The 27,642-nt window shown below is 44.4% G+C and overlaps 1 protein-coding gene across 1 annotated transcript; it reads left to right on the plus strand.

The window, feature by feature from the left end:
* Positions 1–207: 207 nt before the first annotated feature.
* LOC131242415 (glucose-6-phosphate isomerase 1, chloroplastic) lies at positions 208–26,906 on the plus strand. Its single transcript, XM_058241015.1, has 14 exons — positions 208–839; positions 12,521–12,643; positions 14,242–14,340; positions 14,457–14,540; positions 17,677–17,820; positions 17,920–17,985; positions 18,956–19,024; positions 19,132–19,239; positions 20,243–20,295; positions 20,534–20,672; positions 23,367–23,523; positions 23,655–23,733; positions 26,428–26,494; positions 26,583–26,906. Exons 1-14 carry the CDS (start codon positions 309–311, stop codon positions 26,715–26,717), a joined length of 1,854 nt encoding a protein of 617 aa, XP_058096998.1. The 5' UTR covers positions 208–308; the 3' UTR covers positions 26,718–26,906.
* Positions 26,907–27,642: the final 736 nt, after the last annotated feature.

Here is a 27,642-nt window from a genome sequence, read left to right on the forward strand (position 1 = left end):
CCACCAAATGAGATGGCCGGCTTAAATTTTAGACTCGGCCGTGGACCGCAGGACGAGTAGCCTCACGCGCGTGCGATCCTAACTCTACTCACAGGTAGCCTACCAAGTCTCCTTCGTAATTCAACGGAATCATCAGGGGGTTTAAACGAAGGTAACTCACGTGCGAAGCTTTGTCACCGTCCCCTGCCCGGTCCTACTCCTCCCGGGAAATCTGGCAACTTACATATAATCCAAAACAAGGAGCTTCTCCTTGCATTTGATTCGCTTCCCCGAGCTCAAATGCAGTAAAACCTCTGTCTGTCTCTTCCATGGCTTCCATTTCCAGCATCTGCTCTCCATCTTCCACCTTCAAACCCTCCAAAACCCTACCCGGCAAGCCCTCCATCTCTCCCACTATCCGAGCGAGTCTCTCCCCTCGGTCTGATCGCCTCTTCCATCTCCGCCCATTGCAATCCGTCGCCAAGGACATCCCGGCTGATCTATCGACGGCCGGATCTGTTTCAGTCGAGAAAAAGGGGCTAGAGAACGATCCTTTCGCCCTCTGGCGGCGGTATGTCGATTGGCTCTACCAGCACAAGGATCTCGGCCTTCTTCTCGATGTGAGCCGAATAGGGTTTTCGGAGGAGTTCGTGGAGCGGATGGATCCCCAGTTCCAGAAGGCCTTCCGGCACATGCAGGAGCTCGAGCGGGGTTCAATTGCTAATCCTGATGAGGGAAGAATGGTGGGGCATTACTGGCTGAGGAGTCCACGGAAGGCGCCCAACTCTTTTTTGAGGGTTCAGATTGAGAAGACGCTGGAGGCAGTGTGTAAGTTTGCTGAGGATGTTATTGGTGGTAAGGTTAGTTCTTGTTCTTAAGCCCTTTTCTTGAGAAATTTATAAGAAGTTGTTGGGAGATGGATTGATTCTGTAAGTGTTGGTGATGGATTATTTCGATGAAGACATAGCTTAATGGCCTTTTCTGATGGGGGAATTATACTGCAAATTGTGGTGGACCCATCCACGTTGTGCATGGCATGCATGTGTCCAATTCATCATCCCCCGGCACGGGTCATGAATGGGGCAAGACCCAGAAATTGCACTTCATTGGATGATCATACCTTTTCGTCATGCCTGCTGAAATTGTACCATTGGCCATGTCTCTTTTTGACTGCCAATTTGATGGCCACTGATCGGATGGTTGGAATCACCAGATCAATTTGGTCCATGCACCATTTATGATATGGTCTGTGATTTGAATGGTTTGGATAAACACTGATACATGCTTCGGTGGATGTGAAACATCACTTTCCTGTGTGGGTTTATGGTTTATTTCCACCTCCTGAATTATAGTTATACTATTTTTACCGAAGTAATCTGGTTGCCTGTTCAAATTACTCTGTTAAGTTGTAACTTGCTGCTTGTGACTACTTCGAGTTGAACTTTGTCTGCTTTAGAAGCTGGGTCTCTCCATCCTCTTACATTGTGATGAATCTGCAGTTCTTGAGAAGATTCATATCAAAACACTTGTTTTTTTTTTTTTTTTTGTTTGAGAACACTTCTGATGGTGAGGGTAAGATGGAGTTGACTAGTGCTGGAAGTTCTGTTTATGCCTGCTAAGGATTGTGTAGATGTTGATGTCTAGCAGATAACCTTGTGGGCATGCTTGGAAATGGTACATACGACCCATAAAAAAAAAGGAAAAGAAAAAGAAATGGTACATATGAACTGTGCCCAACCTGCTTCTACTCCATGGTAACTGGCATGAGGGCCTGAGGCAATCTAATGACCTTAGTTCAGGGTAAGAAAGCTTCAAGAGGCATCTAATTGTGCTTCCTGGTGCTTTATCAATCATATTAGTAAAACCCAAGGTGTTCAATAATGGTAATGATGAAAAAAAAGGGGTAATGGTGGTCATAATGGCCAGCCTTATGGCCGTTACGATACAGACCATAACTGTCGTTATGCCCTCGTAAGGGTTAAATTTTTTTAAGGAAGAAATGTATTGGTCTGTAGCGGCACATCATGGGCCATTTTTTTCAGAATGGGCGTTATAGCCCTGTATCGTCTAATGGTTTCTGTTGATGCAATTATCTGGTTCGTCCTCCTGGACCCTTGTATGCCTGCACAGAAAGAAAACAAAGGAGACCCTGGCTCGAGCAGGGGACCCTCCGATGCCAAAGTCAGGCCTGGACTCGGGGTCTCAAAATATTGAAAGATTTTTAGGAGGAATTTTTTTCGTACCTCTCTACGAGGCTTCTCTTCCTGGTATTGTGCGCGAGATCTTCTCCTGGGATCACGGAATCTTCTCCTGGGATCACGGAAACAGGATCGTGCCCGTCTCATGCCTTCATCCGATTCCGTGAGCTTCGGGATCGGGAATCTTATCCCAAGACATCCGGAGTGCGGCTTCATCTTGTGACGGTCGATCCGATAAAGAGGTCCGCCCGAAGCATGCCCGAGACACTGACGACTCGTCAGGGCCGACTCAACCTTTGCCTCGGTCTAGCGAATAATTCCTCGGATTTGACACATCCTTTGGTGACCCGAGGCATTAAGTCCGAGTCTGCGGACTTGTATGTTTTGTCCCCAACAAGACTCACTACTCAAAAGTAGTAGTCTTATGACACTGAGGAGTAGCGAGTGCTGAGTCGGTTCATAACTTAGTCCGAGACGAGAAGTAGTCGTTAAGCGCATTCATTGAGACCTTTGATGGGGGACGGTTCAGCTTCTGACATCGTATGCGCCGTTAGCCATCAAATCGCAGGTCCCGCCAATGAGGATTGGACATGTAGTAAAGCTATTATTGTTGCTAGTCGGCGTGCGCCACGTGTCGAGTGGGGGAACCGATGCAGGCGTCGAATCATTTCCCCATTAATGTCTCCGCCGTAGGGCGACCTTATAAAACGTCAGGGGTCTCGCACTTTGAACTTTTACTGCTCTTGCCATTCTCGCTCTGCGTTTTCCCTGGGATTTGCGTAGCCTTTCATCTCCTTCCTTTCTTCTCTCTTTACCGTCGGTGCTTCTTTCCGCCATTGTTCCTTTCTCTCCGGTGAGTTTCTCCTTCCTCTTTATTAGATAATAATAATGGCGGATAGGAGTTCTCAAAGCCCCCAGGGGGGAGTTTCCGGAGACGAAGGCGAAGCGCAACGTTTTTGGAACGTTGCGGAATCGCCTTCTTTATTAACGGAGATAGCAGTGGATGCCAACGCTGCTTGTATGCCTGAGAGAGTCACCGACGATCAGGCGGAGCGCCCTGCTTCCGTCGTTCCTTCCCGTGGCGGGTCATCCTTATTAACCCGCCCGGGGAGGCCCAACTTACCAAGGGACATGGAGGAAGATGAAGAGGAAGAAGATGAAATTTTAATCGCCGGAGGAACCCCTGACCCAGTTCCTGCTGATGAATCGGCGCAGGCCGAGTCTGAAGGGGAAGAATCGGGGGAAGATTTAAGCGGTCCGGTTCCTTCAGTCTTGACTGAAGCGGACTTGGACAGAATCCGAGTCGGGTATCATATCCCCGAGTCGGTCATCACGTATCTTCCTCGCCCGAATGACCTGCCGGATCACCTGCTGGGGCAGTCGCAATTTACCAAGTATCGATGCAGTGCGGCTTGCGTCTGCCCTTTAGGCCATCGTCCGGGGAGTTTTATCTCGCATACAGATTGCCCGGGCAGATAGTCCCGAATGGGTGGAGGAACTTACTCGGATGTGCGGTGTTGTGGTGAGATGGAAGCCACCGCTCACGATCGGCGAGTTTCTCCACTGTACCAATGCTTGGTAAATCCGAACTACCCGCTCTACGTCTTTCGCTTGGCGAGGCGGAGGCGGTTCACGATAACCGACCCTCCCACTTCCAACAAACAATGGAAAGAGCGTTGGTTCTGGGCATGTGGTCGATGGGAGACGGACGAGTCCGGGTCTTGCGAAGCTCGTGTCCCTCGGACATTTCAGAGAGCAGGTGACTTGGGTCTTCTCTCCCTCGCCCTTTTTCATTTTTTTTTTTTTTTTTTTTTGTCGACACGTGTTTGGCAGATATTCCGAAGAAGCGGCCGAAGCTTGGCTCCAGTGCCTCGGCTCTGATTAAGGAGTTGAGGGCATTGAATCCGAGAGATAGGTCTTGGAAGGTGCTTCTACAACCGGAGCGCCTTCATCTTGCAGGTCTGGACTCGGAAGTTACAGGTAATTGAGAATGAGTTTTCTGGATCTTCCGAATTTCCCCCGACCTGATTCGCCATAACTTATTCTCTTTTTTTTTTTTTTAAACAGATCTGCCCGAAGCTCGTCCCAACCTCAGGATTATCCTCGAACCGGAGATGACTGGAGCTCGTCCTGCCCTCAGGCCAGTCACGAAGTTGAAGGCTCCTCCGCGGTCAGTTCTTCTTTCGGAGCCTCGGCCGCCGAAGAGGCAAAGGGTGCTGCGGAAGGAGAAAGAGCCAGCGAGCTCTTCTGCCCCTTCCGTCGTGGTGATTCCCGACCCGGACGAGAGGGCGGAGGAGACGGCGATTGCTGCTTCGGACCCTCAGACGGCACCTGACTCGACACGCGTTGAGACGAATATTCCGAGTCGGGAGGAGGAGGCCGGGGCCGCGTCCTCCAGGGGGGAAGGAGAGGCCAGGACCGCGCCCTCCCGAGGGGAGGAGACGAACCAGGAGGGGCCGTCGGTCCTGCAGCAAGTGGTGTCGGGGATGGTTCCTTGGGCCCTAGCCCACGGGTGTGAGAGAGAGTTCGTGAAACTCTACAACGCCCCGTCGTCGCAGACCGTCAGCCACGCTGCTCGGATGCTTTTTGAACTTGCTCCTTGCTTAATCAAGGCCAGCAAGGAGCTATCCTCAATTCATCGGCTGCAGGCTCTTCTATCTGAGGCCGAAGGTCGTCGCGAAGAGGCCGAGATCCGAGTCGGCATCCTGACAGGCGAGGCGGCCCTTGCCCGGAAGGCTGCTGAAGACGCGAGGGCAGAGGCGGCTTCCTCCAGAAGAGCCCTGGACGAGGCGAAGGCTGAGGTCGCTCAAGCACTGGCCTTACTCTCCAAAGCTGAAGAAGAGAATCAGCGAGTTCTGGCAGCCCATGCTTCGTGCGCGGATGACTTAGCTCGGGCTAAGCTTGAGGCGGCGGAACACATTCAGCGGGCCGACGAGGCAGAGAAGTCCAGGGACCAAGCTGTCCAAGCTTTCCTTGAGTCGGCCGAGTTTGAGGACGAGAGGGATCGCCTGTTCCAGAGCGGATATCTGGAATGCGTCAAGGATATAAAGAAGTCTTTTCCTGACCTTGACCTTTCAGAAATCGAAGGCAGAGTCCGAGAATCCGGACGCCGCCGCTGAAGACACAACTGCCGGGGACGGGGCCGACGCATGAAGACTTTGGTTTTTTATATGTATATATTTTTTTTTTGCTCCGATGTATTCGGTTGCTTTTGTACTTACACATATTCGGACGAATGAAAAAGAAAAGCATGTCTTTATTCATTTGACTCGGCTTTACTCTTCCTCAGGGTCTTTAAACATCAAATAGCAAGCTAAGGATAGTAGACCTTGAGGTGTTCAGCGTTCCATGGATGAGGCAATGACTGTCCGTTTAAGTCTTCTAGCCGATATGTTCCTGGTCTAATGGTGCCCGAGACGATATAGGGTCCTTCCCAATTGGGTCCCAGTGTACCCGACCCAAACTCCTTAGTGTTGGAAAACACTTTCCGAAGAACCATATCTCCCCTTCGGAATCTTCTAATCTTAACTCGGGTATTGTAGAACCGAGTCACTTGTCGTTGTCGAGCCTCCGTGCGCAGCCTCGCCCTTTCCCTTTGTTCGTCCAGAAGGTCGAGTCCGAGTGCAAGGAGTTCTTCATTCTCTTCTGCATTGAATAAGGTGATTCGAGCCGAAGGTAATCCGATTTCGACGGGAGTGACGGCTTCGCCGTAAGCGAGTGAAAACGGAGTTTCTCCTGTGGCCGTTCGGGTTGTAGTTCGGTAAGCCCAAAGAATTTTCGGGAGCTCTTCGGCCCATGCTCCTTTGGCCCGACCAAGCTTGGTCCGAAGATGTTGCTTGATAATCTTGTTAACTGCCTCGACTTGTCCGTTGGTTTGAGGGTGATGCGGTGATGAATAAATATTCCTGATCCCGAGGTTCTTGCACATCTCACGAAAGCTCCTATTATCAAATTGCCTTCCATTGTCTGTGACAATGGTACGGTACTCCGAATCGGCAGATAATGTTTTTCCATACAAACTCGGTGATCTTCGCTCGGTTATTTTGGCTAATGGTTCGCCTCGGCCCACTTCGTAAAATAGTCCACTGCTACCACAACAAACTGGTCTGCCCTTTTCCCATAGGGAGCGGTCTATGAGGTCGATGCCCCATTGTGCGAAAGGCCAGGGACCAGTCATCGGCGTCGTGCCTCGGGTGCTTGCCTCGGAATTGCCGCAAACCGTTGGCATCTGTCGCATTTTTGAACGAGCTCACGAGCGTCGTGTTGGATAGTGGGCCAGTAGTATCCCTGTCGTAAGACCTTGTAGGCGAGGGATCGCCCTCCAGAGTGGTTTCCGCAGATTCCTTCATGAATTTCCCGTAACACATAGTTTGCCTCGCTGGGTTTGAGGCACCGCAGCAACGGGGCGTAGTATCCTTTCTTATAAAGGGTCCCGTTGAGTATGGTGTAACGGGAAGCTCGGATCTTAATTCGTCGGGCCTCGGTGCGATCCTCTGGCAACTTTCCTTCGTCAAGGAATTGGCGGATTGGATCAATCCAGGACGGTTCCGAGTCGATTGTATTGACGGCCTCGCTAATTGGCTCGTCTATACTTGGTTTATCGACGTATTCGACAGGGACGGACCTGGGTATATCATCTTCTTCGGCCGAGGCGAGCTTTGCTAGCAAATCGGCTTTGCTGTTTTCCGTACGAGGTATCCGAGTCACACGACAGAATTGAAATCTTTTGATAAGTTCTTTCGCTTTCTCCATGTAAGCCCTTAGCCGGTCTTTCCGTGTCTGGTATACACCGGTAACTTGGTTAACAACCAACTGAGAGTCGCTGAAAACGCTTAGGTGCGTGACCTCCATGCTAGCGGCGAGTCGGAGGCCGAGTAGCAACGCTTCATATTCCGCCGTATTGTTCGACGCTTGAAATCCAAGTCGTAAGGCATACTGTATATAGGTGTGATCGGGGGTTTCCAGCACACCAGCCCCACTGGCCTTCGAGTTGGAAGAACCGTCGACATACAGATTCCATGGAATAGGGCAAGGGGAAGCGGTTGAGGTGGGCACTGCATCGACCTTCGGCGTATCGTTCACTGAGAGTTCGGTTGAAGGTGTTCCTTCGGCGATAAAATCAGCTACGGCTTGCCCTTTGATTGCTGCCTTTGGTCGGTATTGAATATCAAACTCACTCAGTCTCGATAGCCCATTTGGTGAGTCGGCCGGAAGCTTCTGGTTTTTGCAGTACCTGGCGGAGCGGAAGGTCGGTCATTACAATGATGGTGTGGGCATGGAAATACGGCCTAAGCCGCCGAGAGGAAGTTATTAAAGCCAATGCCACTTTTTCCAAGCTTGGGTATCTCGTTTTTGCTGGCAATAACGCTTTGCTGACGTAATAAACCGGCAGTTGCTTTCCTTCGGATTCTCGTATCAAGGCCGAGCTAACCGCTGCCTCGGACACCGCTAGGTAGGAGCAACGACTCCCCTGGTTCGGGTTTTGATAAGAGAGGTGCAGAACCGAGATATGATTTTAATTGCTGGAATGCTGCTTCACACTCTTCCGTCCAACCCATCGCTTGTCTTCCTTTCAATTGTTTGAAGAAAGGGAGACATTTATCCGTAGCTCTGGACAGGAACCGATTGAGTGCTGCAACTCGTCCGGCCAATCTTTGGACGTCCTTAATGGTTTTGGGGGATTCCATATCAATCAGAGCCTTTATCTTCTCAGGGTTTGCCTCTATTCCTCGTTGTGACTAAGAAACCGAGGAATTTTCCGGAGCCTACTCCAAAAGCACATTTACTTGGATTTAGCTTCATCCGGAACTTCCGCAGGATTAGAAACATTTCTTCCAAATCATTCACATGATCCGCCGCGTGTATGCTCTTGACAAGCATGTCGTCGATGTATACTTCCATGGTTCGGCCTATAAGTCGAGCAAAGATTTTGTTAACTAACCTTTGATAAGTTGCACCGGCATTCTTCAGACCAAATGGCATCACTCGGTAACAATAAAGGCCTTTGTCGGTGACAAAGGTAGTTTTTGATTTATCTGTTTGATGCATTACAATTTGATTATATCCCGAATATGCGTCCATGAAGCTAAGGAGCTCATGTCCGGCTGTACTATCTACTAGCTGGTCTATCCTCGGAAGCGGAAAGCTATCTTTGGGGCAGGCTTTATTTAAGTCGGTATAGTCAATACAGACTCGCCACTTCCCGTTGGACTTCTTTACAAGCACGACATTCGCAACCCACTCTGGATAGTGTATTTCTTCTATGAAATTAGCCTGGAGGAGTTTGTTGACTTCTTTTTCGATGATGGCGTATCGTTCGAGGCCGAGCGGTCGTCGCTTCTGTCGGATCGGTCGATATGACGGATCGACGTTAAGTCGGTGAGTCACCACGGAGGGGTCGATCCCTTGCATATCTTCATGATTCCAAGCGAATACGTCGGCGTACTTTCGGAGCAGGGCGATCAACTTTTCTCTCAAAGGGGACTGCAGAGATGAGCCAATTCGCACTGTCTTGGATCCATCTGTTTTGACTAAGGCGACCGAGACAAGATCCTCGACCGGCTGTCCTCGTTCATAATTCTCGCCCGAGGGTCCAACGATTCGATTGTTAATATGTTGGTCGGATTCTTGTCGGCGGCTCCTTTTACAGCTATCATGTAACATCGCCTCGCGTCTTGCTGGTCTCCTTTAACAATTCCGACTCCTGACTCGGTCGGGAATTTCATTGTAAGATGGTATGTGGATACCACGGCCTGGAGGAGACTCAATGAAGGTCGGCCGAGTATCGCGTTGTATACCGAGGGTTGATCGACGACCAAGAAGTCAACCATCATCGTCGTCTGATGTGGGGCATTGCCAGCAGTGAGTGGTAATGAGACAGTCCCCTCGGGCAGTACTTGTCCTCCGGAAAAATCAATGGGGTCCGAACTGGGCGTAGCATGGATCGTTCGATCCCCATTTTGTCGAACGCTTGAGTAAATAACACGTCTGCAGATGACCCCGTATCGACGAGTATCCGAAACACTTTTCGGTTAGCGATCGCCAAGGAGACGATCAGCGCATCATCGTGGGGGTGATGGATACCTCGGGCGTCTTCTTCAGTGAACGATATGCAATACCTTTCTCTTTTCTTTTCCTTTGATGGCCGATCTATAATCATGAGCTCGGACCGAGGCTGACTGAGTTTTCGTGCGTGATTCCTTCGCGCGTTGTTTGAGTCGCCCCCACATTGTGGACCGCCGATAATCGTCCGGATTTCTTCCATAGGCTGACTCTCGGTCGGGCGCGCCTCGAATGCCCCAGCTTTGACCATATGTTCTCTGAGTCGGCCGTCTTTTATGAGTCGTTCGATTTCTTCTTTTAAGTGACGACAATCACTTGTGTTATGCCGTGATCGCGGTGATAATGGCAGTACTTATCCTTATCCCGCCGATTAGGATTACTCCTGAGCTTACTGGGCCAGCTAACAAAGCCTTCGTTTTTTATTTCCATCAGTACCTCTTCCCGAGTCTTATTCAGGGAAGTATATGTGGAAAATTTTCGATCCGGCCGTTTTCCTGACCTTCGCTCGTCACGTGCTTGATCCTCTTTGCGTTTCCTTCCCCCGGCCGAGTCGGCTTCTTTTTTGGCCGACTCTTTGGCCGAGGTTTTAGTTTCACGCAGGATTCGTGCTTCCTCGGCGTTGGCATATTTATCGGACCGCGCCATAAACTCTGCCAGAGTATCGGGTGGAGTTTTGTCTAGAGATGCCAGGAATGGCTTATCCCTAACTCCTTGCATGAGTGCATTGAGGGCCGTTTCTTCCGAATGTTTCCGAACTTGAAGGGATTCGAAATTAAAACGCTTGATGTAATCTTTCAATAGCTCTCCCTGCTTCTGGACTAGGTTATTCAGATGTGCAGGGGGCTTTAATTTTTTCTTTCCGCCGATGAAGTTGGTGAGGAAGGCGTCGCTTAGCTCAACGAATGAACTGATGGACTTTGGCTTCAGCTGTTTGAACCACAGTCGAGCTACATCAGTCAATGTAAGAGAAAAGGCCCGACACATTACTGCATCCGAGGCATCATGGAGTTCCATATAGGTTCTGAAGCACTCAATATGCTCGGTCGGGTCAGTCTTGCCGGTGAAAGGAGCGATTTGAGGTAATCGAAACCTCTCGGGCAATCGGGCTTTCAATACCGAGTCCACAAAGGGGGATGCTTTCGCTTCGGACCCGGTTGAATATACGTTCCGGCCGTGCTTTATGTCCGCCATCTCTTTTGCCATCTCTTCCCGCACTTCTTTTTGAAATTTTGGCTTTCCATGTTTCGCTGCTTTCTGCCGTGCCTTCCATGGAAGGGCGATTGCGCCTTCTTCGCTCTATTTCGTGCCGAAGATCGGTCGGGGGCAGGGAAGCGTTGGCTGACTGCGCCGGAGATGGTTCTGATCCGCCTTGGGGTTGGCTTGGGCGGACAGACTGCGGCGCGGGAGGTTGAGGATCAACCGCCGTAGTCGTAGCTGGAGCCCGTGCGGATGCGGGAGTGGCTGCATTTGCTGCTGATACATTCGTTCCAGCATCTGCTTCATCGTATTCATATCAGAATGAATTTCTTGAACCTCCTTGTCCAACCGCCCATCGTCGCGACCCCGCTGATTGTTACTTGTTCCGGTCGCCCCTCGTCGGCGGTTGTTAGGTGCGTTCTGGGCTGGGGGAACGGCGATTGGACCGGGTGGCCCTGTAATCGCGTTCTCATTCAAATCTTCTTCTGGGACCGTCCTTCTAGTCATCACCATTGGACTCAGTATAGAGGTACGGGATGGCTTTTGGCACTCACAGACGGCGCCAAACCGTTGATGCAATTATCTGGTTCGTCCTCCTGAACCCTTGTATGCCTGCACCGAAAGAAAACAAAGGAGACCATGGCTCGAGCAGGGACCCTCCGATGCCAAAGTCGCCTGGACTCGGGGTCTCAAAATATTGAAAGATTTTTAGGAGGAATTTTTTCGTACCTCTCAAGGTGAGGGCCCCCTGCTTCTTTTATAGCTGGGGCATTTAATCGTACGAGGATTCTCTTCCTGGTATTGTGCGCGGGATCTTCTCCTGGGATCACGGAAACAGGATCGTGTCCGTCTCGTGCCTTCATCCGATCCCGTGAGCTTCGGGATCGGGAATCTTATCCCAAGACATCCGGAGTGCGGCTTCATCTTGTGACGGTCGATCCGATAAAGAGGTCCGCCCGAAGCATGCCCGAGACACTGACGACTCGTCAGGGCCGACTCAACCTTTGCCTCGGTCTAGCGAATAATTCCTCGGATTTGACACATCCTTTGGTGACCCGAGGCATTAAGTCCGAGTCTGCAGACTTGTATGTTTTGTCCCCAACAGTTTCCACTATTATCATTATGTAATGGCCGTTATATCACTGTTTTTAAATACCATGGTAAAACCACTAATGGTATCTTATGTTCTAGATAGCCATGAGTTTCCTAGGATTCAATGGGTTCAGTCGATTCAGCCCAATATTAAATGGCCTTGATTGTAATTTGGAGCTTTGGACCCATTGGATGTTCAGATCATGGCTTGACAACTTGTCCTAGTTGACTTGGACTGTTACATAACTGTGTTTTGAATACCATGGTCGAAATCTATATTCAATTACTAAATGGGTCAGGTTTTCAACTCCCGTCAAACCAACCCAACCAACCTATTTGCATCCCTAGTGCCACTCTTTAAGAACTATTCTCTTGTATGGGTCATGTGCCACGTTTTCTAACAGTGCCAGCTCTGGCACATTGACTCAACAACAAGGACTTGCCCATGCCATGATACCCATTGGAAAACAATTTTATGCAATGATTCCAACAGTGAGTGCAAAATTTTGACTGGCAAAAATGTCAATTGATAAACATCTTGGCAATCTAGAACTCTACTTAAATACGCCATCAAATCAATGCATCAACTGAAGATTGTAGGTCGGAAACACTGGTCGTGTTTCTGATTCCAAGCCTCAAGAAACTACCAAGCAGTTAGAGCAATCTTATATTAGAAATCAAAGCAAGTGATTTTGACAGTGGATGTTGTTCACAATTAACAGTGTCCAGAATGCAGTCTTCTGCTCTACCCTGTCTGTTCAAGCAAATAGTCAAGGAGGATGAATATAAAAATTCATATGGATTAAATTGGCTGTCTTAATCCATTCACCAATTTTCAGTAAAAATGGTTGTTTAATGCTTAGAAAATGGTTCTCTTATCAGTTATTTAAGTAAAATGTCTTGCAATTTATTAATTTTCCTATAAATCTTTCTGCATTTATTCGGAAGTTTGTATTCTTCATCCTGTTTTTTGACATTTCAAAGTGAAACAGATTAAGCCTCCATCATCTCCAGCTGGTCGCTTTACCCAAGTGCTCTCTGTGGGGATTGGAGGTTCAGCTCTGGGTCCACAATTTGTTGCAGAGGCATTAGCTCCTGATAATCCTCCTCTCAAGGTGTGTTTATGATCTTTCAAGCAACTTTCACATGAATATATTAATTTTCTTGTTCATTTTTTTTTTTTCGGAACTAATGGGACTAAGAAGTCGGTGGATCTCTGCATGAAGATCTGTCTTCCCTCTCAATCACATGCCTCCTGAAGTGCACAGGAGATGCCAGGGCCTGGCTTTCTCTTCCTCCCCAAAAACTAAGAATATCGCTCAAATGCCCTTCCACAACTAGGCAACCTTCCGAGATCTCCTTGAACAAATAAAACCAACTAGAAATTATTTTTCTTCGTAATTTGCATTTTCGCTACATTTGGACCAGAGAAGGCAAGCCTAGCCACTCAATCATCTCTAAGGACACTGCATATGCTAAACGGCTCTATGTTACTGACATAGAAAGTGATTTAGTGGGAAATTTAACAGTAGAGCAAGCAAAAGGGAAAACACAGTGTAAGTGAAAGAGAAAATAAAGAAATTCCCTTCCATAGGTAGCCTTCGAGATCTTTATGAACGATTGAAAAACACTAGAAATTATTTTTCCTCCTAATTTGAGTTTTCGCGACATTTTGATGGGAAAAGCAAGCCTAACCATAAACCACTCCCATCATCTCTAAGGGCACTGCCAATGCTAGATGGCTTTAGGTTACAGACGTAGAAAGCAATTGGTGGTAAAGTTAACACAGTATGCGAAAGAGAAAACAAAGAGTAAGTAAAAGAGAAAACAAAGAAATGGATAAAATCATATAATACAACTGTATAGGTGGTTGTACTGCTTGGGATGAACAATAGGAAGAGAGAAACTCTCACACGTCCTCTATTTGAATAATAGAATAGATACAAAATCTCCCCTCACTTCATACATAGGCTTTTATAAAAACCCTTTGCAACTCAATCAAATTAAAAAAGCAAGTTTAATGAGGATTCTAGGTAGAATAGGCAACCAGATTAAAGAGAACTTGATAATCAACTTGAGAAACAAAAGAAACTACCAAATAATCCCTATTGTTGTAAACAAGGAAAGGTTCCTATTATTTCTTTAAAACCAACAATAGAAGAGTTCAATAATAGTATGACTCTCAATATCTCATGCATGGTACTCTCCCAAGCAAGTGGACAAGGGGCTTAGGATTCACATGTCTGGAAACTTTCCTAAATACTCTCCTCCCTTCATAATACTTCTCCACTGCATGATGTCAGCCCCCTCCCTTGTCCATTTCTTAACACATGGAGATCTTGTTTACGTGGGGCCACTTAAGACTTCAATGATTGTGATGTCTCCCCCTTTTAAGGTTCTCCTTTTCTGCCATGATGATAATGAACCACCCAATCCTACATCAGTTACCCCACCCATCTAGCTACCATCAAAATTTTGTCCATGCCACCTTGTGTGGAGCAGCCCAATGTATGTCTATTTCTTTGTTTACCTCTTGGAAGAGCAATTTAATGTTCTTTGACACTTAAGTAAATTAATATATTTAGTCAAGTTTGGTACTCTCTCTCTCTCTCTCTCTCTCTCTCTCTCCCGCTCTCTCTCTCTCTCTCTCTCTCTAACATGATATCTGGTTCTCTAGCTAATATGCTATTCTTGATCTTTTGGGACGTGGCAGATCAGATTTATTGACAATACAGATCCTGCTGGAATCGATCATCAAATTGCACAGCTTGGAGATGAGCTGGCTTCTACTCTTGTCATTGTGATTTCGAAGGTCCACTAATATTCCAGTATTTAGCTTTATTTTTATTATTATTATTATTATTATTTGGTCTGAAATTTGAATGCATTGCTCATTTAATGTCACAACCAATGCTTCTGTATGTTCAGAGTGGAGGCACCCCTGAAACTCGAAACGGTTTATTGGAAGTACAGAAGGCTTTTCGAGAAGCTGGCCTGGATTTCTCAAAACAGGTTTTGATCTCAGGTTTTTGTTTCTGCTTTGTTCTACTCTCTTATTTGAATGGATTTAGAAGTCACGTATGACTCAGTGATCATAGGAGTGCTCACAACACAATGTTTCATGTGCAAAACATTTATGAGATGGCTTAATGAGAAGTAACTTGGATAGTAATCTGATAAGACAAACTTGCTCCAGTGTCATCTCACCTTTTCCAATCATTATGGACTTCTCTTTTAGCCTCTTCATCTGTTTAGTAAGAGGCTTTTTCTTGGGCAGTGCTAAGCTGCTGCTCTCTTCAGTTAGTTTCAGTATCTAGAATGAATACCGGTTATTGGGAACTTGAAATTTATATTGAGATAAAAGTGTAGCCATGCTAAAATACTCCACGAAGAAGATGGTGAATCCCTTTTAAGTACATGTACGAGCTCAACACATGTACGTGAGGTCTGGTCCACTCATGAGGGATACTCCGTGAACATGCCCTGGCCCAGAAATCCTGCCAGTCTGCTCATTGAGAGGAATGGACTGGATGTCAAACATGTACAGTTGTCAATGGCTACCTGGATTTGTGGATCCCTGAAGTACCCAATATGATTTAATCAAATCTGGATCTAGATTTTGGGCTCAGTTAATAATTAGTTAGGACTCGGGTCCACCAACTTGGGTCCAATTATAGATTGGGCTGGGTTACATCGGATATGAGTCCATCAAGTATCCAAGATTCCAATTACTCATATTTGTCATTTAAAAACCTTAGAAAAGGCATGTTTAGGGGTTGCAGTGCACCGGGCTAGTTTGGTGTTGGGGCTGGCCCTGTAGCTCGACTCTGGTCATAATCAGGCTGGGAAGACCTTGTCCCGGTCCTGGCCCTGGTCCTGGTCCTATAGGGTTGACCCAGCCCGGGCCAGCCTTGTAAGCATAGCTTTACAAAACAGTTATGTAATGGCCATAACCATATGGTGGTTGTAACGGCCACCACTGTTAGTATTGTGATATGGGTTGTAATGGGTGTTACGGCTTTGTAACACTTAATGGTTCCCACCATTACCGTTGCATAACCCTTTTTTAATACCCTAGCTGTAACAGCCGTATCGGGCCCATACAGGGCTGATCCATTTTTGTCCTTCAGATATATATATATATATATATATATCCATTGCAGGGCTGTAACAGCCATAACGGCCTGCATGGACACTATCATGGACAGCGTTACTGTTATTGAATACCTTGCTTGTAAGATCAATTGGTGCAAAAATTGATTTTGGTGTAGGTTGTCTAATTAGTGGACCATACTGATTTTCATTCCATGTGATTTTTATGTTGTGACCCGACATTTTGCATGGCTAGGATGTTCTAATAGGCATAAACTACCTTAGGGCCCACTATTTGGACCCAGGCTCAGCCATTCATCATTGGCTCGGACACAGGCCCAGATTTCAAGCTTGGGTCCAGCCCTCAGGTCAAGTTTAGGTGCCTAAGTGCCGGCCCTACAGGGCTGGCTTTCTCTGCCGGTTGCTACCCTAGGCATGTTTCTATGATGGGCCTGAATATGAATTTGGACCTAATTGTAAACCCGATTTGGAAATTGATGGGATCAAATCTTTTTTTTTTTTTTTGAAAGGTTGATGGGGTCAAATCTGATTCCCTTAGTCCAGTATGTAGTGAGTAACACCAGTATCTGGCCTGAACCAGACCTGCCGACGACCCAACAAACAAGTCCACCACACCTGCACGTCTGAATGGGTGTGAACTTGCAAACGTCCTTCACTGCAATTGCAATCCAGCAGAATGCCGTTTTGTACAAATGGCCTTGGACGAATTACACTGTTTGGATGGTCCAATACCTGACTTGAAAGGCCATTGAGGGCCCTTAAACAATAACTGTTAGTTTCTATTCCCAGTGGAAATTTGAACTGCACTATAAAACTTTTGGGATACATTCTCATGTTTCATCCCTCTTCCTCCAAAAGTGCTCTTCCCAAAACCCCTCATTAAGTCACAAGCTACTGGCATTCCTGTTGTTGGATTGCTTTGTTGTCGCTGCTAGATCCCTGCCTTTCATGGAGGTATGAATTTCTCCTTCTTGCGGCAATCTCACTGCTGTTGGAGGTCAAATGAGGAGATGCTATTCATAAGTTTGAGTCGCTACAGAAATATGAGCGAAACAGCATTGTATTGAAATAAGAGAGGAGGGGTGCCGTGTAGTTGTTGTCTGAGCCTAACTTGGTGATGCAATTGCAAGCAGGGACTTGTCAAAAATGTTGGAGAATGAGGTGGGCCGCCTTGGATCTTGTTGACAATGCAGCCATCTCGGCTTTAAGTGGACCTTTCTAACAGGCATGAAAACCAAATTGCAATTTGGTGACAGTTCTATCTAAACTTATTAAATGTAATTCACAATTTACTGGCAAAGCTGTCAAGTACTTTTTGGAACTCAAATACCAATTTTCACCTGTGCATCCAAAAGCTTGTTATACTACCAAAGGTTTCTTTTCCTCTTGCAATTATCTGTACCTAATAAATGAATGTTGTTTGGTTATGTCATCAATCTTGTTTCATTTTCAGCCATAACTCCATTCGGAATTACCGCAACACAACAGGTTGGCCCTTTGTTAGTGTCATTTTATACAGGTGTTGAGAGTTCCAACTCCATAGAAGCAGAAACTTGTAATTGAGACACCTACCCATTTCATGAAGATGTGTTTTTTTATTTTGTTTCTTTCAGCTCAATCATCCGGATAATTATTCTACTGCCTGGTATATAATGTTCTGGTTTCTACTTAGACTGTCATGGGCATATTTTTATCAAGGTGTATTCAATTCGGCAAACAACAAAGCAGTTGCTTGAAAATTTATGTTAGTTTCAGGCATGGTTTATTTGATGTTTTCAATTGACTGCAGCCATTAGTTATAATTGTGTCGTCATGGACTTACTTTTATGGCATGCATTTTTCTTGTTTATAAGCTTAAAGAATGGATATAACTTCTTTGTGCAACTTTGAGAACCAACAAATCCTTCAGAAATGTGTAGATAATTAGCTGCATTTTACATGCAACAAATGCACTCTCCTCTGATTGTCTTAACTTCTTTTCCCCCCTTTTGCTGCCCACTGTAGAGAGAGTACTTCTTACTGGGTTCTTATGCAGGGTGTTGCTATTACACAAGAGAATTCTCTGTTAGACAATACAGCAAGAATTGAGGGTTGGGTTGCAAGATTTCCAATGTTTGACTGGGTTGGCGGTAGAACCTCCGAAATGTCTGCTGTTGGTTTGCTTCCAGCAGCACTCCAGGCATGCTAATTTTATATTTTACCCTGAATTTGTATGCATTTTTTGTTTTTGTTTTTCCCCATAATGAAGATACCAATTGCTAAGCAATGCTTACTTCAGGGAATTGATGTCAAAGAGATGCTTGCTGGTGCAGCTTTGATGGATGAGGCAAATCGGACCACTGTGGTAAAGATCTGCTACTGTTCATCCTTCTTTTTCTCTGTATTGAAATACTAGGGCTTCATTATTAGAAAGAGGGATAGGGCAGAAACTCTGTTGCAAGACTGGATACTGATATACTGTCTGTCAGTAGTTAGTGTTTTATAAATACTAGTGTTTTAAATAGTGGTAGCATGTTGCGTAGCATTCAGCCCTTTGTAGCATGTAGTGTAAGCTACACGATAATTTTATTTTTTAATTTAAAATTAGAAAAAAAATATGATAAATAGTAAGAGAAAACAAAAAATATAGAAATGCCTAAAAGATGATTCATTTTTTCAAGTATAAGCATGTTCAAACAAGTTATTAATTATCATTTATCAAAAGCCAATTCACATATATAAACCAAATTAAATCATTATCACATCAAGAACTTTCTGAGCAAACCACTTTAATTAATAATGTCTAATTGAAACCACAAGTCACAAGTACGAAAAGAAATTAAAATCCCACAGGGTGAGAGTATTAAGTACAAAATACAAAATACCATTATCATTTATAATAAAAAAAAGTAGCTTATGTGTACATTACTTTCACTATGCGTATGCTACGACGTTACATACGCAACAATCCCTATAGCATACGCTACAAGGGACTTACGCTATATGCTAACACTACACTGCGGATGCTATTCAAAACACTAAGAAATACTTGTTGCATCTAATACATCAATTATGTAAAGAGTAGCTTAATTGAATTAAAAAAACAGCTTATCTTGCCAACATCATGTAACACTGCATTTATGTTATTGATTTTTATTTTTATTTTTTATTTTATAAATATTGTCTACATATCATGCTATCTACTACGTCTGGTTGAAACATTGGAAATTCTATGGTTGAGCTGTTGCTTTTCCTTGTTTGACTTTTAAGAGATTACTTGAAGTTATTCACAATCACTGTTTGTTTCTTATTTTTAATCAATAATTCTTGCGCAGGTGAAGAATAATCCCGCCGCCTTACTAGCTCTAAGCTGGTATTGGGCTTCTGATGGAGTGGGATCCAAGGTCCGCAATTTTGTTTCGCTTCTGTATGAAGTGTCAACCTTTTTTTTTTATACAAATTGTTTTTATATGTTGAGGTTCTCATCAAATATGATGTGTGGCTTTCACAGGATATGGTTGTACTTCCTTACAAGGATAGCCTGCTACTATTCAGTAGATATTTGCAGCAGTTGGTCATGGAGTCACTTGGCAAGGAGTTTGACTTGGATGGGAATCGGGTATATATGTGGAATATTTTTTATTTTTTTATTTTTTTCTTCCTGAAGATGGTACGTACATAGATAGAAGTTGCAGCCCCGAAAACTGAAATGCTTTTGTCGAAGTATTCGTGTATCTTAGTCAGACAAATTGGGTAAAACTGAATGAATGTGAAGATAAGGATTCTTACCATAGTTAAATAAGAAGTGGATATATACACAAGTGAACTAGGTTTTATAGACCCTGCAATAAGTAATATAAGTTATCTAGTGAGACCATATGCAGTTTATAGTGAAGTACTTGTACCCTTCCATGGTTCAACTATTATTTTACCAGAGCTTCCTACGCTGATGGTGCCAGTTCCGATACCTGTAACGGTCCCATGCTAACAATAGTAATTTATCAAATTCAGCAAACAATTACATTGTAAAGATGAAATTACAAGCATGATTTAATGATGTATTGCAACATTGAGCAGCAGAAAATTTGCTTTGCATATTATAACACAACGCGCTTACGAGAAAACTGTTTCTCATATGCTAAACTTCAATGACCAGTTTTAGTTTGCATTGGCCAGCCTTATTGCATTAAAGTTCCACTAGCATAGGTTCATTTTCTATACAGGCATATTATGGTTTACGGCAGCTTCTCTGTCAACATTCATATTCCTATATTAGATCTTTCCCCTATCATCCGGGTTTCTGTGGGCTGTAACTGTGGTGTATCGGCTGTAAAGGGTCCAGTTTACTTTTCATCAAAACTTGAATGAATTATGTTTTGCTGGTAAAGGAAGCTGGCAATAGGAAGATTTCTGCTCTGGATAATGCATGTGTGATAATGAAATCACTCCCTCTTTAATGTGGGAAATCAGCTCCAATCGTATTTAGTCATACTGATTATGCATAAATTTTGAAGCCCTCAGCAGTTCGGTAATCAAAACAGGTAGTTTGAATTATGCATCTAACTTCTTGACCTCTTCTCTCTCACATGGTTTTTTTGTTATGTTTTGTTTTGTTTTGACAGGTTAATCAAGGACTTACTGTCTATGGAAATAAGGGGAGCACAGATCAACATGCGTACGTTTTGGCTAATGCATTCTGATTTTTTTATTTTGAGAGGAAACGACATTTTATTCAAAAAGCCCGCAAGGCGGAAAAGAATACAAGGCAGAAGGAAGAGAAGGACAGCTACAGCGCAGCCTTAGCTGCTCCCACATGAGGAACCCGGCCCAACAGATGATTAATGATTTTCTAATTCATATCTTTAGATTAAAGGATTATTAGACCTGACATTCTCTATGTTTTTGTTGGACAGATATATTCAACAGCTGAGGGAGGGGGTACACAATTTCTTTGTTACCTTCATTGAAGTATTGCGCGATAGGCCTCCAGGTCATGATTGGGAGCTTGAACCAGGCGTTACATGTGGTGATTACCTGTTCGGAATGCTACAGGTCTGGTTTCTAGCTTGCGACTTTGGAAGTTTAATCATTTGATTGTTAGGAGCGTCCCTGCACATATGCACGCGCATGTGTAAAATTTGTCATCGATACCTGTCATTGCATGTGGATGTGGGCCGTGGGTTGTCCCATTTTTCAACCCATCTAGGTTTCTTTTCTTTTATATTTAGTGTTTATATTGGAATGGGACTTGTTTGGAATATGAACATTAGTAGTGAGGGTATTTTTGTATTTTTTTTGGTTTTTATAGTTAATATAAAGGGTAGAGTGAGAACTTTGAGCCCTAACTCTTTTTCCTGTCATCTCCCAACTCTATTTTCTATTTTCTTTTCTTCTTGTCTTCTTTCTACATCATTGGTCCGAGATCGCTTGGGTCACATGAGATCGCTTCTGACAACATTGGTCCGAGTCACCAAGTTAAAAAACCATGATTCAATCTTCTTTCTCAATCAAATATAGTTCTACTTATAGTTGTGTTGTGACTTAACCTTGATCTATAGACTCTTTTTGAAATTAATGAGCTAGCCATCATATAATCAAAATATCTTCCAAAGTTTAAACTTGAGGCTAGCGTTTTAAGTAGCTTCACTATGGAGCGTGTCGCTTTTGCTACGTAGCGGAGCTTTGCCTTAATGTCATGCATCTCATGAAAATAGCATAAGCCACATGTGGCCTATGCTACATGCTAAGTTTGCATATGCCACACGCTACATAGCCTATGGTACACACTATGTAGCTTATGCTACAAGTTATTTTTCACTAAAATATTAAAACAAATAATAATTTCAATGATTTGTTATATTTTTTATTTTTTAATAAAATTAGTTAATCTTTTTTAAAAAAAAAAATTAAAAGAAGCAACGGATAAATTTTATTAAGAAACAGAAAAAAGAGAAAACAAACAGAAGCAAGAAAGAAACAGAGATCTGCTGAGGTAGCAGAGCAACATTAACCCCCTAAAAAACAAAGATCATAGCCTTTCAAACCCTTGACGTTAACCGCCCATTCAACCAGCAACCTCTTAGCTCTAGACCCGACAACGGAAACTGAGGACGAAGAATCATTGAAGCATCTATCGTTCCTTTCTATCCAGACTGACCACCAAATTGCCAAAATGGCCATTCTCCAAACGGTAGTTCTGGGTTTACCGAGCCTAAAACCATACCAAGTAGATAGGAGATTATGGGCCGAATCTAGGATACACCACAAAATGTTGAAATGCAGGCAGAAGTCGTTCCAGGTTTGAGAGATGAAGGGACAATGCACCAAAAGATGATCCACTGATTCCGCTTCTCGCATACAACGTAGACAGATATTGACAAGCATCATACCTCTCTTTCTTAGATTATCTATAGTCCGGATTCTGTTACGGCCCACAAGCAAATTAGTTAATCTTTTCAATGATTTTAGAAAAATTATGCAAGTAGTACCATTCAATCAGTTAGGTTGCTCTTTCTTTACCTTTGCACTTAATCTTTTGCCTATTTTCCCTATTATTTTATGTTGTATTCATTGCACCAAATGCCATTAAATTTCATTAAGACAAATATGATGCGAAATGTCATGAAATTTCATCATATTTGGCGTGACCAAGCACAACCTTAACTAAAAATCTATAAGTAGCATGTAGCTTATGTTACATGCTATGTAGCTTAAGCCTCGTGCTTCAAAGGTGTGAAGGCAACACTACACGTTATTTGATATTTGAGGCACATCTCCATAGCATCAATCCTAAAACATATCAATTTCTTAATTCTTGAGCACTTCAAGTATGTAAAGTACACAAGTCAAGCCTGGAATTAGGGTGCAACTCGGGCAGGTTGGGTTGAGTTGGGCTGTGTGTCAACAGAGACCAAGATGACCTCAACAGGACCCAACCGGCAACCCAACCCAACCCGAGGTGCCTAACCTGAGGTCCTCTACACTCAACCCAACATAACTTGATCAGACCCAAATTCATGTGATTATTCCCAACCCAACCTGAGCTGTCCCGAATTTGCTCAACCCGAATTCAAGTTGGGTTGGCATTCTCCAACCTGAACCCAACCCGAGGACCTTGGTAACCTGACCTGACCTCGGGTTGGGTCAATCAGGCTCAGTTTGACCTGAACCCAAGTTGCAGCCCTGCATGGAATGTCGAAGTTAGAAACATTGACAATTCCAAAATATCCTATGAACATTAAACAGTCCAAGATACTGCAAAATGAATTTGATGTTCTCCCACACTCAATTCTCTGTCCATATGCATTCCTAATGGTCTAACCCAACACCTTGAAGCTGCAGTACCAGTCACAGAGTTCCAAAGCATTGCTACAGGGCATTGAAGTAAACTAATATCTGAAAAAAAAAAAACATGTTGTTCTAATTTTGATAGTGTAGAACCAGTGGTCCTTATCTTGTAGATATCTATTATCGGTCTAACTTCATGTGACACCTTGAAGCCGCAGTATCAATCATAGATTTCTGTAACCACAGGCTGTAATCTGGAATTTTGAATACCCTGTGCTCTGAAGAATTTAAGAAAATATGCAATTCATTCCGAATGTATGATCACAGTCATCATCCTTTTGATGTGGTATTTGGCATGTGATATTGTTCCATAACAATTGGAAGCTGCATTTGTTTCTAGATGTTGGTTAGCTTCAAGACATTTTTGCTTTGCTGAATGCTGAACGCGTACTTGTGCAGGGAACACGATCTGCACTTTATGCAAATAACCGTGAATCCATTACAGTCACTGTGCAAGAAGTAACTCCGAGATCAGTGGGGGCACTAGTAGCCCTGTATGAGAGAGCTGTTGGAATCTACGCATCTCTAGTCAACATTAATGCTTACCATCAGCCTGGTATATGTTGCATTTATCCTTTCACTGTTATCAGCTCTAGATTGACAGCTGATCTGCATTTTTGGGAATTCATGTGCTACCAATCATTCAGCTGCCCCCTTCTATTCTTTGTTAATATATTGTAATTTCAGGTGTTGAAGCTGGAAAGAAGGCAGCGGGAGAGGTATTAGCTCTTCAGAAGAGGGTCCTGTCTGTTCTGAACGAGGCCAGGTTTGTAGTTAGCTTTCCACATTTCAGCTCTATCTTTTGACAGGTTATACTTACCCAATTTGCTCTCACAGTTTGTTTCATATGTAGATTGGGTACGTTTTTTGTTGTTTTTTTGTTTTTCCTCTCTCTAAAACTGGCACAATGTATTGGCGTAAATTAGTGATTCTAAAATAGCAACATGCTGTTGATCACTCAAGAAACCTCAACTTTCATGTACTTAGAATTGGCTGCAGTCTCCATGAACATCAAAAGAAAATTTTAGAATTTATAGATGAAGCATTGTAGTAAGTTCTAAGAACCATTGACCAGATCTTAAGGGGTTTGGTCGCAGCGATATGCAAATGGGGGAATTGGTCGATCTTAGGGTGGCAAATCATTTGGATATGGCTTTGGGGCCTTGGAGTTTTGGTTTGGGAGCTGTTTTTGGAGGTGGGGGGCTATCTTGGTGAGGTCCTTTTCATTGATCCGATGATGGAGGGGTGTGCAGAACTCCGGGTTGCTAGAATCTGCATTAGTAAGGTACTCGAGATGTACGTTGCGGCTAGCAATGTTAAGGTGGTTGTGCGGGTCAAGCAAGAGTCAAGCACTGTCGATCTCCCTAGCTTGGTAGGTGATGTTAAGGGTGGTGTCTTGTCGGAGAAGTGGAAAGGGGGCGACGTCGATAATGAGGATGAAGGTGTTTGAGGGGTTGGTCCGACATACCATTAATCGGCCACTTGACACCTGTAAGGTGCCAAGTGAAGGCAAGAAGTAGGTGGTCATGTAGGTGGAGAAGCGCCATGTGCGTAATGCTTGGAAACAAAAGCGGCAAAGTGTTGTCGATGGCGGATGCGTGTCCTGAGCAGACAGGGCTGTGTGGCATTTATTTTGGGTGGGAGAGGTGTTATATCGATTGGCAGCAATAGTGGCGAAGTGTCACTTACAACGGATGCATGTTTAGAGGTGTCAAAGGGCAGCATGACAATTAAGTCAGGTGGGATAGGTGTCCCTACTCTTGTGAGCACCGGGGATGGAGAGAGACGTTGGATGCCATGAGTTTGAAGCATCAGCTGGAGCAGAAGGAAAGGGGGGGGGGGGGGGGGTGTGGAGGCACATGTTATGGTTGATGGCTCTTTGGTCAACATGTCATTGAATTGTGCAGTGGTCTCTTGTGCATTATTTTCCATGGTGAAGACAATCTCTTCAGTTACTGACTTAGTTACTTAAGCGCTCGCTTGCTCTCCCCCTTTTCAGTTCGAGACTTGGGTTTGGAGGGAAAGCTGTTGCCGGCTCTCTTTCAAAGAACCCCTCTTTGATGGTGAAGGGAGACAGCGTTGGTCATGTTCGTTTCGTCCAGGGAAGGGATGGAGGTGTGCAAAGTTGACCAAGGGATGGAGCCTTTCTTCATCGAAGATTTATTCTTTGTTGCTCTGGATATCTCTCCTCTATAGTCCTCAAAGGGTAAAGACGAGAAGGTTCGACATCTGTGAGGGCTGTGGCATCCGAGTCAGTTACTGTTCCTCAGGAGGGTGATAGTCACACTCCAATGGTGAAAGGTATATGTTGGATAAGGGATGCAATGGGATACTCAGGGAGTCTGGTTGGAGTGACATGAGGGGATTGTGAGGAAGATTATTTAGCTCTCTATTCAAGTTCGTTGAAGAGGGGTTACTGGAAGGCTGGCCCGGGTTTCTGGAGAGAAGGAATGTCCCAGGGCAACGAAATGGAATAGGGAACTCAAGAGGGGTGGGTTGTGGGTGGGGGGCGGGGCTGTGGGGCTATAGATTGGACCTCAAAACTGGATTGTTCTCTTTCATCTGTTTCTTTGGCAGGTTTGTAAATCTTTTGGCCGCTTTGGCCTTCTTTGATCAATAAAATCATAACCTGTATTAAAAAAAAAAGACAGCATTATAGAAAGTTCAACTTGGACCAGCCACAACGAATTACATGTGGCGCAAGGTTCTGTGATCCAGACTTCCATCTGCTGCCCCCTATCATTAATGGGCTATGGGAGGAGGAAAAAAAGGAGGAAATTGTAGCTAACAGACAGGGCTAGCCATATTGTCAGCTTACTTCGCCATTACTTTATTCGACTTGACCGTTTAAAAATTAAATTTATTAATTGGAAATATTTGGAGTAATATTTAGAAGTTTAATCGTAATGTAAAATGTCTAGCAAATAGACAGCTTGAAGTGTGTAGCATGCTGGTTGAAGGCATTGCTCCTCATAGAAGACAAGGATCCTCCTTTTGACTTTTAGTAATGAACACTTTGACCAGGTCTCTCCTTGAGTCGTGTTGAATTGCGTCAAGGTGACCAAGTTTGCGGGTCGACTGAGTGAGTCATGTTGAGTTGGGATTGAGTCTCTCTGGAGTGTGGCAGTGACTTGGCTCGAGATCTCACTGAGCCAAGTGAGTTGTAGAACTATGGGCTGTACCACTTTACAGTAGCCACTGAGTTCTGCAGCTAACCACAATAAGCATCTTTATCATTTCAGAGATGATTACAGTGAACAATATTTTACTTACCCCAAGCCTGAGGTTCCTGACGGACACACCCTTGGAGAAATCCAGGTTACTGAAGTCAGTTCCCAGTTAGTGAATATCTGCACAAATTTCATGGAGTGTGGACATGTTTTCCAAATATTGGCTTACCGTTTCATGGATGTTATCATTTATTTGCCGATTGTTTCTTAATGCATGGTTGTGTTTGCAGCTGCAAGGAGCCCGTTGAACCACTGACATTAGACGAAATTGCAGATCGTTGCCATGCTCCCGAACAAGTATGGCTTTCTTGGAGTGCCTTGGATTTGTATAATATTTTGGTGTTTCTTACTGCTAACTAAAGTCGCTAATTTTTCTTGTGAGCAGATTGAAATGATTTACAAAATTGTTGCCCATATGTCAGCAAACGACAGAGCACTCATAGCTGAGGGCAGTTGTGGGTCCCCTCGAAGCCTCAAAGTTTTCCTCGGAGAGTGTATTGTCGATGAATTGTATGCATAAACTTGTCAAATTCAGCTTTCGTGTGCTACCACAACAATGCTTTGGTTGTGGTAATAAGAAGAGCTTCAATGGCTTGAGCCTTGAACTATCTGTGAAACATCTAGGCATGGATTTGAGGATTCAGATTGCCCAGAATCCCTCCGATGAAGGGTTTCATTCAAAGAAAAATAAAAAAGAAGTTTTGGGTCTTCTTTGTTGTACTTGTAGTCTCTCAGAAGCCCAATGGTGGGTTCAAGGCTGGCAAGAGATAGACTACTGCCGCATCATGGTTGATTATCTCATTGTGCTGGTGATTTGGGGTGGGAAAGTTGTAGGAAATCTCCCCTAAGAGAATTCCACTTTTTCTGCATCACAAACATCAAGTATATGAAGTTTGGTTGGGGATTCCCACCAAATGCTACATGAAGTGGTATTTTGAACATGTTTGGATCAGGATCCTTCGCAACAAATATGCATCATTGTATGATGTGAGTGCAACATGAGGCCTTCTTATGCAGGCCCCGCCTTGTTTGCGGTGAAAGTTTGCATTTGCAGGAAAGCCACTTCCGTTCGGCAATCCTCCTTGACCATCAAGGGAAGCGGATTGCTAGGGTTTATAGGAGATGTGAATTAATAAATGTTGTATGCGCCTGTTAGATATGGGCCAAAGTGACATTTCACTTGAGAATCTTTAGGCAATCTGGTTGCACCGTTAGGTACCTGCAATTGGCCTATCAAAACAGGGAAGAAGAAAAAGGAAAAAGAGGTTACGCATGATTGTCCATATTCAATAGCAAAAAATTAGCGATGCTCCATATTCAATGGCAAAAAACTGATGAGTAGGAAAATTTCACAACTAAGCTCTCAGACCTAGATCCACAAAAGCTTCAACTGCACCATGCTAGCTTGACTGTGTGGTCAGAAATGTAGTACTTTATTATGATTT

Source organism: Magnolia sinica, chromosome 4 (genome assembly GCF_029962835.1).
Source record: "Magnolia sinica isolate HGM2019 chromosome 4, MsV1, whole genome shotgun sequence".
In the NCBI taxonomy this organism is placed as follows: domain Eukaryota; kingdom Viridiplantae; phylum Streptophyta; class Magnoliopsida; order Magnoliales; family Magnoliaceae; genus Magnolia; species Magnolia sinica.

What these genes read in the sequence shown, in the direction of transcription:
- LOC131242415 (XM_058241015.1), top strand. Translation starts at nt 309, where the DNA reads ATGGCTTCCATTTCCAGCATCTGCTCTCCATCTTCCACCTTCAAACCC. An exon ending in AGGATGTTATTGGTGGTAAG is followed by an intron (nt 840 to 12,520) that starts GTTAGTTCTTGT and finishes AAAGTGAAACAG; the next exon opens with ATTAAGCCTCCATCATCTCC. An exon ending in CTGATGGAGTGGGATCCAAG is followed by an intron (nt 19,025 to 19,131) that starts GTCCGCAATTTT and finishes TGGCTTTCACAG; the next exon opens with GATATGGTTGTACTTCCTTA.